At 47.1% G+C, this 9,949-nt stretch overlaps 1 protein-coding gene across 4 annotated transcripts in view; it reads left to right on the top strand.

Moving 5' to 3' along the window:
- The first annotated feature begins 214 nt into the window (after positions 1 to 214).
- LOC102013491 (NACHT, LRR and PYD domains-containing protein 1-like) overlaps positions 215 to 9,949 on the top strand; it is a 51,305-nt gene continuing 41,570 nt past the window's right edge. For 2 of the 4 annotated variants that reach the window (XM_013522163.1, XM_013522161.1), the window contains exons 1-4: positions 215 to 762; positions 6,625 to 6,809; positions 7,220 to 7,526; positions 8,503 to 8,565. In XM_013522163.1, coding sequence (XP_013377617.1) covers positions 6,765 to 6,809; positions 7,220 to 7,526; positions 8,503 to 8,565 — 415 coding nt within the window. In that variant the 5' untranslated portion in view covers positions 215 to 762; positions 6,625 to 6,764. The remainder of the gene's footprint in view (positions 763 to 6,624; positions 6,810 to 7,219; positions 7,527 to 8,502; positions 8,566 to 9,949) is intronic. The other 2 variants (XM_013522162.1, XM_013522164.1) reach the window with 2 other exon arrangements.

The following is a 9,949-nucleotide window of genomic DNA, read 5'->3' as shown; positions in this document are numbered from 1 at the left end:
TGAGTCAGAAGTGGTAAGGACACAAGACCATCATCATCATTGAAATAAGGACTGTTAAAGACAATAGTATCCTATGGAAATGCTGCACCCACCCAGAAGGCATCCCTGAAAGGTGACAAACCTCCTGTCCCAGGGGCACTCCAGATGTGCTTTTATCTGAGGTGTCTCCCTATAAAAGACTACCTGTGATCCTTGAGAGTAACATATTTCACTCTGTCCAAAGTGAGGCAGAGCTACTATGTCTCACTGGTCAGACTGAACAGGACCAGAGAGAAGGACTTGTGAACAGATCCTTGTGAAAAGGCCACAAGAAGAATGGAGCTATTTACCATCCTGGAGAGATGGAAAGCTAGAGGCCAGCCGGAGCAAAGAATCAGCACAGGGCAGTGAAACTGTTAAAGGGAAGTGCTTACAATATAAACAGATTCTTCCTTGATGAGCTTCTGCTGCCAACTGTACTATGTGCAAACAGTAAGAAAAAAAAAGTGACCTTCTACCCCCAAGGACAAGGCAGGCCTTCCTGGAAGTCCCACCAATCAGTGGCCCAGGACAGGGTCTGCCAGTAGTAAACAGGAAGTAGAGCTTTCCACAGGAGTGAAAGGCATCCCTTAGCAGGAATACCTGGCATGTTACAGTGGTTCCGATCTAAGCCCAGAGGCCTTCGGATCCCACAGTAAGTAGCCTCAACCAGGGAACTTCAGTCACTCATGGACTGGTTTCCCAACCAGGCACAAGCTCCCCAGTGAAGAGAGCCCAACAGAGGTAAGGAGAGGGTCCCCGTATGGGTCAGCAAACTGCTATGCTAGAGTGGAGCTCGTGGGGTTGTGATAAAGGCATTAAAAGTACTGTATTTACCCAGAACATGAGGAAAGATAAGACTAGTGGAGTTAGAGAACACATTTGAGAAGCAGCAGACAAAGTTCAAGCAAAAGAATCATTTCATCAGGGTTCTCACTCTGGGGCTTTTATGATGGTGTAAGCACATGGAAAGAGATCAAGGTAGCAAACTTCATTTTTTCAAGAATGTGTTTTTCATCCTTTTAGATTTTCCGAGGGTGCATGCATTATGTCTAGTTTCATTTTTAAGGTTGCAGTTTAACAAGACCATTTCTTCCACCCTCAGAAAGTCTTTTAGCTTTAGATAAGAATATCTGTGCCCATGGACTTTGAGAGAAGATGGGTCAGGGAACATTGGAAAAAATGACTAGATCTTACAAAAAAGATTTGTTTCTATCTTATATAGTTTTTGTTCAGTGTTACTATATTTTCTTACGATTGCTTAATATTGCTGGTCCCGATGTCCTCAGTGGAGGAGTTCTGCTGTGTTAAGGTCAATCAAGGCACAGTTGAGACCATGGAAACAGGCAGAGTTTACCAAACTTTTTTGGGGGGGGTGATACCGGCAATCAAATTCAGGATCTTGCACTTGCCAGGCAGGTGCTTGTGCTGCTGAGCTATAGCCTCGGCCTCAAATGGGCAGAGTTTAAACAATGTTCAAGGACTTTATTGCAGGTCAGGTGTGGCAGGACCAAGTGTGAAAAAACCATTGGTCCTAAGTAAGGGGCAGAGCATGTTTTATAGGGGAGTTTAGGCAGGGAAGAGGTGATTGCTGAGCAGGGTGCAAAGATTTAGGTCTCTGAGTAGGGAGTGTATGGCTAGCTGATAGACAGGGCAGTGTTGAGTATGGGGAAGTTGGCAGGCAAAGCGTGTTTCCTGTGGTTTTTTGTGAAATCAGCTCTCTGCAGATTGAGCTGTGTGGGGCAGCTACTAGCTGGTTGAACTGTGTGGGGAAGCTACTGACTTGAATGCCATGATCCTGCAGGTCAGAATCAGAGATCTGCTTGGATAGTTTTTCTCTCCTAGCTTGGCAGACTACTAGTTCGGAGACCGGGGATTCCTGTCTGTTGTGTTATGGAAAAAGAAATGGGTTAGGTGGTGCAGTTTCTCAGGACATCTTCAGGTGTGGCTGGGGGCTGCTCGGGCATCCTAGAAAAGAGAAACAGAAAAAATGAAGTGGGAGTGGGGCTGGGCAGATGGCAACATGACAAGTTAGGATTTGGGTGAGGCAATGGAGGACTAGGAGCATGAGGATCCTGTTATGGGTTCTTGTTATGAGTCAGCTTGGGATTCCTGCAGGACCACAGTGTAATGGGCAGGCAAGAGGAACTGTTTGGATGTTATAGATTAGATCTGTACGTGTATGAAATCTGTTAAGAGTCTTATTATGCAAAGTCCAAACAGTAACAGCAGAAAGACTGGGACCAGGGGCCCAAGTATTGGAAGAAGCCACGATGTCCAGGTGGCTTGGAAGAAGCCTCCTCCCCAACCCATAGTGAAGCCATCATTTGCCTGTTCTTTGAGCCTGGTGGCTTGATCCTGGAGTCTCTGGACTGTCTCATGGATAAAACCAGACCTGTTAATGTAGAAGCAGCAGTCCTCTCTGAGGAAGATGTAGGTGCTTCCTTTCTCTGTGGTGAATAGATCCAGGGCATGGAGCGCCGTGTTGGCCAGGAAATCTACTTCCTTTTGTAAGGCCAAGACAGAATTGCAAATTTTTCCAAGCCCCTTTGACTTTTTTTCAAAGAACTGCTGGCAGGCTGTGGTGGAGACAGCCACCCCTGCAACTCCCATCCCCATGCCTGCGGCAATTCCAAGGCCTACTAGTAGAGGTATGAGTATTGGGGCTGATTGCTCTCATCTGAGAGAGGTCTACACAGGGCCCAGGAGCTCAGTTTGTCCAGGGGCTATAGCTATTTTGGGGGCCAGGAAAACCAGGGTACTTGTTCCACTCCAGTTTGTGGGCAGAGATAAGTGGAGGTTCCACACAGTCAGAAGACCCCGGATATGTTTAGGCAGAAAACACTGTGTATCATTAAAGGGTTTTTTATCTTAGAAACCTCTTTTTGCCATTGTTCCACGCTGGTGGCTAGTACAGCCCCCATAAAGAGGAATGGAGCGCGGATGGACCTTTTGGGTGGCACTTGGGGTTTTATCCTGACAGTGTAAGATACATTTTACCATGTCCACAAGAAGCCATTGGTAGGAGTTCTTTAGGTTGGGCAGTAGGAGGCACTGGGCAGGGGTAGTGTCCAAGTTGGGGTGTTTGGTCAGTGAGTGTGGGTCAGCTGCCAGACTCTTAAGTTTGTGATTTAGTGTCAGGCTTCAAGGGTAAGATGAAGGACTACAAGTGTCCATCACATGAATTGAGAAAGAGGTGACAGGAGAGTTTAAAAGCACAAAGAAATGGGAAAAAAAAAAGAGGACTGTACCCTCAAACCTTTTATATCCGGTGGGTCTGGAGTTGAGGGTCCCTAGACTCATCCTTTCCAGGCTTGTCTCTCTCCAACGTGGAAGAGGAAGAGAAGGCAGAGAAGAGCAGTGCAAAATGAAAGTACTTTAATTGCAGTTATTGCAAGAAGCAGAAAAAGACACTCTGGAGGAATGAGGGTGCTTGGAGCTGACACTGCAGTATCTGGGGCTGAGCTCCTGTTTTATAGGGTAGGTGTCCTGTCTCCATCTCCCTGAGAGTCAACACAGGACTGATTGGATATTGGGCTTATCGCTAGAGGTTTGGTCTTGTGGGCTAACAGGGGTGTGTGTATACATGGCAAACTTCACTAGGAAGGTGTGGTGGATTGACAACTGGTGGTCAACTTGTAACACCCAGCTGAACTGAACCAGCATGGGGCTCAATGTGGGAGACCCACCTGAGGATTGTCATCAGCAGCATAAGTGGCAGAAGTGGAGAGGAAGAAGTTTAGAAGCTGTAGGGAGCTTTCGGTTTTCTTGGAGGAGCTTGTCGTGCTGGCTTTCCTGATGAACTCAGCTGTTCTCATCATCACAGGAACTCAGGATATTGTTACCCCTGAGAATGGCTGCAGTTCACTTTGGGGGAGCTCTGGTCCTGGTGGTACAATGTTTAGTCTCCAGGACAAGCTTCTCACACTGGCTTTCCTGGTATAGACTCAGCTGTTGTCATCATTGGAGGAGCTCAGGACCTCACTGTCACTGAGGATGGCTGTGGTACCTTTCTGGGGAGCTCTGGTTCTTACACTGAGCGTGGCTTCCTGGCTCCAGTGAACATCCTTCAGCCTGCTAGCACAGATCTTTCACCCTGCTGGCACAGACTTTCTAGCTTCCACCACTGGCCTTTGGGCCTTCCCAGTGCATATCCATGAAACAGGCCTGCATGAGAAGAGAAAGGCTATTCCACAAGCACAGGGGAAGCGCAGCTGGCCCTATGATAACAACAGGTTGGCAACCCTAGCTATAGAAGAAACCTCCCGTTCTTAGATGCTCTAAGTTCTGCACAGAGATTTAGTCTGAAAGTGATTCCTCCTGAATAACAGGCTAGCTTTGGAAAAGAAATCCATTACACCATTTTCCATACCTTGGAGGGCTATAACCAGGAGTCATCTTGAAGGGGAGCCTCTTATTTGAGACCCTGTGACTCTGGGAGTTAGAAAACATGGAACAATTATAATCATGAGTCCCTTGGGATATCCTGCTCTAGTGACTGGGTAGAAGACAGTCTGGGGATACTGTGGTAAAAAAGGAGAGGGTATGTCACAGGCCTATGGAGAAGTTCATAAAGCATGGAACTCCAGGAATTCTGGCCAAGGAAGTCAGTGCAGCTGGCAGTTGTGTGCTCTGTGGTGAGCAGTGAGACCCATCACTTGTGGTTTACTATAGGGGCCAGACCTGAAGAGCATTCAGAAGGATGCTGGCAGGTTCCCAGGTTGCAACAGTTACCCCTTCCAGTATAGAACTCCATCAGAAGCACAGAAGTGTATGCGCTTCTTTCACTGTCTGACGCACTGAGGGACTTGCCTAGACTTGAATGTTTGTCACACTCCCTGGTGCACACAACTCCCTGTGTTACGAGAATTTGGGGTCAGTCTGGGCAGGGCTGGTGGTCTGCACTGTCTGTGTTGTGCTGGTGCCTCTGTTCTTTGACCTCACAAGCAAGACGTGCAATGGTGCCCCAGAAGACTCAGTGAGAAAGTAGCAGTTAGTAATAAGCTTTTGACCGGATAACAACAAAAGCATACACTTAAGCAAAGTTCACTCTTATTGTGGGTGTTACGCCTGTGAGAATTCTGAGAGAGCAGCACCAGAGGTGGTCACTGCCCCAAGAACCAGCTTGTTATTGCTTTTCCTAGAATCCGGCAGCTGCTCAGGATTTGTGACTAGTTGGGCTTCTTCCAGTCTACAGTGGAACCAGCTCTCTGTTGGGAGGAAGCGTTTTTGAACTGACATAGTTTAAATTGGAATGAGGATGGTGACTGAAGCCTCTTAAGGATGTGAGAAACTGTAGGTCTGTCTTTTCAATCAAAGAATATGAACAGGAGTGCCTTCATCTTACACTCTAGTCCACCCTAGGCAGCCCCTCTTGAACCACACCAAAACTGCAAGAAATGGCTGCCCTTTCAGAATGTGGAAACATAGTTACAGACCAAGATAGCTTATCAATAGCCAAGGACTTCTGTTCCCTACACCCTCTGCCCTCCATTAACAAGCCTGCCCTACAGCTCCTTAGGCTCACCCTTCAAGCCCCTTAAACTAGCCAATCACAATAGATTGTAAGCCTTTGAATTCAGCCCATGAATTTAATGGATAGCTGCTTGCCATGCACTAGGCCTTAAAACTCCCCATTTCCCCACCATGCTGTGCAATTGCTGCCTCATGTCTGAGTGCACTGGCTCCCTTCTGCAGAAGTAAACTTTACACTTTACCTGGTCATGTTCTCTTGCTTGCTGTGTGAGTGCATTCTTTCTGGCACCAACAAAATGAGTCTTAGGGCTCATTTTTTTGTTTGTTTATTTGTTTGCTTTTTCCAGTACCAGGAACTGAACTCACGACCTTGTGCTTGCCAGGCAGGCGCTGTGCCGCTGAGCTAAATCCCCAGCCCCAAGGGCTCGTTTTTAACATAGGGACCAAACAAAACTGCAGATTTTTTTCTTTTTTAATGTACTGGGAATCAAACTCATGACCTCATGCTTGCCAGGCAGGGACAGTGCCACTGAGCTATATCCCCAGCCCCAATGCAGATCTATCTAAATGAGGCCTAATGATGTCAACATGGATCTCTTAGGCCAGGGAGCATCTTTCCCACCTTCTTAGGATAGACTTATGTGCTTCTTTCAGAGTTCAGTACAGAATTTCCACTAAGGACCTTGTCTGGCAGACATGGAGATCCCACCCAGTCTGAGAGACAGAGCCTTGGTCCCCAGCCCCAGACTGAAGCCTGCACCTGCATTTACAGCAATTGTTAGTGCTGTGATAGCAAACACTTTAGAGATAAGTATCGAACGGCACCCCAAACCCAGTTATTTATCACAAATGGCCAACACTGCCAATTAAATCTGAATACTGAGGTTTTAGCTTTGAAAAAACTAAGCATCTTTTATCTTAAAAACACTAAAACATGTGTGCCATAGGTGGGCCATCACTGCACTGGAGGACAGGTAGGAGGACGTTGCGTGTGCCCGTACACATCAATATCTGCTGTGACCTAGGCCTTTCCTGGCCCTTCCTTGGCCATGCCATTCAGGGGTTTCTCTGGGTAACTTGTCCTTCCTCCTGTGGCCAAAATAAGGTTGTGCTCTCTGCTTGGTGTCCCAGAATTAGGAGAGTTCTGAAGAGAATCACAGATGGGAAGCCTTAAGTGCCATCTGGGACTCTGAGCCACCACTTGCACTGTGTCTCCCACCTCCTCACCTCCAGCCATCAAGCTGTTCAAGGGTTGATCCCAAGGAGTCAAGATGGAAATATCTGAGGCAGTGGGGATAGCTGAAGAAGAACAATCAGTGAGTGCTATTCACACCCCATCTCCTCATGTTCCCATCCCTCATCCTTCCATTCCTGTTTTCCATTGCTCATCCTGCTAGATCTGGGCCCTGCCCCAACACCATCACATAATATGACTTCTTCCAGTGTCTCTCAGTTCCTTCCAGGATCCATCCCCTACTATAGCATTTCCTACCACTTCCCTTTCCTTCACTTCTCCAAGTATCATCAATTAGCAAAGGCTCCAGGGTTTTAAAAACTGGGTTCTAAATGCTGCAAGGAGCTTGCAAGAAAAGAAAAAGTATCCCAGTTAGAGCCTTGCATTGGAAGATTCTATGGACCAAAGCAAAGGGAGACCCCAGTTCTCTGCCTGCCTGATTCCCTTAACATGTGCCCATTCACCCACACATTGCATGAACGTTCTCTCCAGGCTCACCTGCATAGAGCGAAAATGGCTGGTAAAAGAAAGTATCATCTACTGGTCTATTACTTGGACCTACTAGAGAAAGAGGAGCTAAAGGAGTTCCAGCTTCTGCTCCAAAACAAAACATTCCTCAGGATCTCTCCTACAACAACAGCAGCTCAAGCAAAGAAGATAAGTGGAAGAGAGGTGGCCTTGTGGTTGGTGGCTGAATATGGAGAGCAGCAGGCATGGGATCTGGCCATCAAAACCTGGGAGCAGATGGGCCTTACAGTTCTGTGTGATAAGGCCAGGAGAGAAGTATTCTTGACATGGGGTGAGTAGATCAAAGCACTCCATGTGGATCCCATCACCAGCACTGACCCACCTTCCCCAACCAGGTCTTCCTTTGGGTAGTGGGAGAGACTGCACAGTCAAAGGACAATCCACGTCCCACACTAGAGTAAAAATGGGAGGCTTGCTGTGTTCCTTGCTGGACCACATAGCCCCAAATCCAAATCCACTAGAGTCCATTCCCAGGCCCACATATGGTCCTCACAGCACCTGGGAGGGATGGACAGGAGTAAAATGAGGAGGGCATTCCAAAGGGCTCCGGCAGGGACAGGCATGGTGGTCAAGCCCAAGAGGAAAACTTGCCCAGTGTTGTACTTATGAACATGGACTTGGGAGCTGAGAAGTAGGTCCGAGTCCTAGTACTACAACCCTGTAAAAGTTCCTTTATTACTTTCTCCACTTAAAAAATGCAAAAGGAAGATCCTGACTGTTTGGGATGTGTGCAGGTGAATAAAGATGAAACACATCGAACTTTTAGCAGAAACTATTACACAATATGCACAGTAAACATGTGCTACTGCTATTACTGCTTCTCCTATTATTACTATTTGTAACCCTGAGAGGCAGAAGCTCCTAGTCCCATGTTGGAGAGGTGAGGGTCAGAACGAACAATATCTTACACAGAGATGTAGTATACAACCAGAGCAGTTACACAAATTTCCTCAATGCCACATCAGGACATTTGGCCTGGTAGCATCTATGAAAGCATCACTCTCTGCACGTGTCTGTGAAAGAATCTGTGTAAGGTTCAGCGGGTTTACATGTACCTCCTAACCTCTCTCTGCTGAGACAGGGGACCTAACTGCTATCAGGAATACAGTCTTGGTTCCCAGGCTTCTCTTCCTGCCCTCTGTTGAGATCCAATTTCTATATCCTTACCATAGCTTAGTCTCCTTTACTCACTGAATCCACAAGTACATCTGACATGGTACCCTTTAAATGTTCCCTTTCCAAACCAGGGGCTCGTGGATCAGAGAAAAAGTCCTTGACACAGCCATCTGAAAAATCTGTACACAGCAAAGGTAAGGCTTGATGACTCCAGCTGAGAGCCCTGCATGGGGCTGTGTGTTGGCCACTGAATCCCCGCAGGTCAGCATGTACCTGCCTGGGATCTGGGCTGGAGGAGTGCAGAGGAAGCACGGAGTTGTGTGGAGGTGATGAGTATAACAGGGTTACAAATGCTCTTTCAGGGATTTTCCTGTGCTGAGACTGTTCCTCTACCCATTTCACACATGGAAAAACTGAGACCTATAAGGGTCTGGCACTGAGTCTCACCTAACTGAGGCAGAGCTCAGATTGTAATTTTGTGGGTGCTGATGATCCCTGAGGTCAAGGTGATCCAGAAGTTCCAAAAGAGGATTTTGTTCTCCAGATAGAATCCACCGAGAGGCTAGGCTCATTCCTCAGCACCAGACAATCCCTTCACCTGATTTCCCTGGTCTCCCACCTAAGTCAGCAAGTCCCAGACAACAAACCTCAGTTACACCCTTGTCTGTTCCTCTTCTCGTGCCACCTTCAAAGTGGCCACCTCTTCTGAGTGCAGAGGACTACACAGAGAAGTTCACTTGTTCAAGCTCACCAAGCACTTAATGTAGAAGCTGGGCTAGAACCTTAGACATTCCATGCCACTGCAAGCGATTTTCTACTCCACCCTGCTGCTACTTTGTGAAAGTCACAACTCCCCTCCCTCACTTTCCCCGTCTTTCCGTGCTCAGTCTCACCCCTCTTACCCCCAAGCCCTGGAAATGGTGGTAACTCTATAGCCTTCAGGTTTCCCTCTGAAATCACAACTTGTTGTATGATGCGGAACAAGTCACTCCACCCTTCTATGTCTCATTTGCTTCATCTGAGCCTTTCTATCATCTCTTTTGCGCTCCGCATACCAAAACCATCCCCCAGTACAGAATTTCCACTTCTCTAAGTTGTACACGAAATATGCACGTGTATAAAAGTTTGAGTAAGTATTCTACTGACTATGTAGCAAGAAGGGCTATATTGCTCACACCTCTTCCCATATGCCTTCCTTTTATGGCCCCAGCAGCGTTCTTCTCCCTTGCCCTTCCCTTTGCAGTAACCCACTTAACCAGCTTTTCCCTTCTCTAACACACAGAACAATTCTCCTCTGCTCCCATGTTGCATGGTTAGCATTTCAGAGCCTGACAAGACTGTGCCTGGCAACACGTATGAACTCCCTTGACTTGAATAGCAAGCGTAACCTCAGTGTTATTTGAAATAGAGAGTGCACTGTGCCCCTCCACTACAAGTCTGTCATCAAATTCTTCTGGCCTAATGTACTCCGTACTCCCTCCAAGAATTTCAGACCAGCTACTACGAAAGAAAATTTACCTTTGAGTGGCTTTAAAAATGAGGTTAACACCCACCTCATGTTATTCAGAAAGTAAGAAA

Source organism: Chinchilla lanigera, unplaced genomic scaffold (genome assembly GCF_000276665.1).
Source record: "Chinchilla lanigera isolate Chin_1 unplaced genomic scaffold, ChiLan1.0 scaffold00066, whole genome shotgun sequence".
In the NCBI taxonomy this organism is placed as follows: Eukaryota; Metazoa; Chordata; class Mammalia; order Rodentia; family Chinchillidae; genus Chinchilla; species Chinchilla lanigera.
This window is presented reverse-complemented; position numbering and strand designations above follow the sequence as displayed.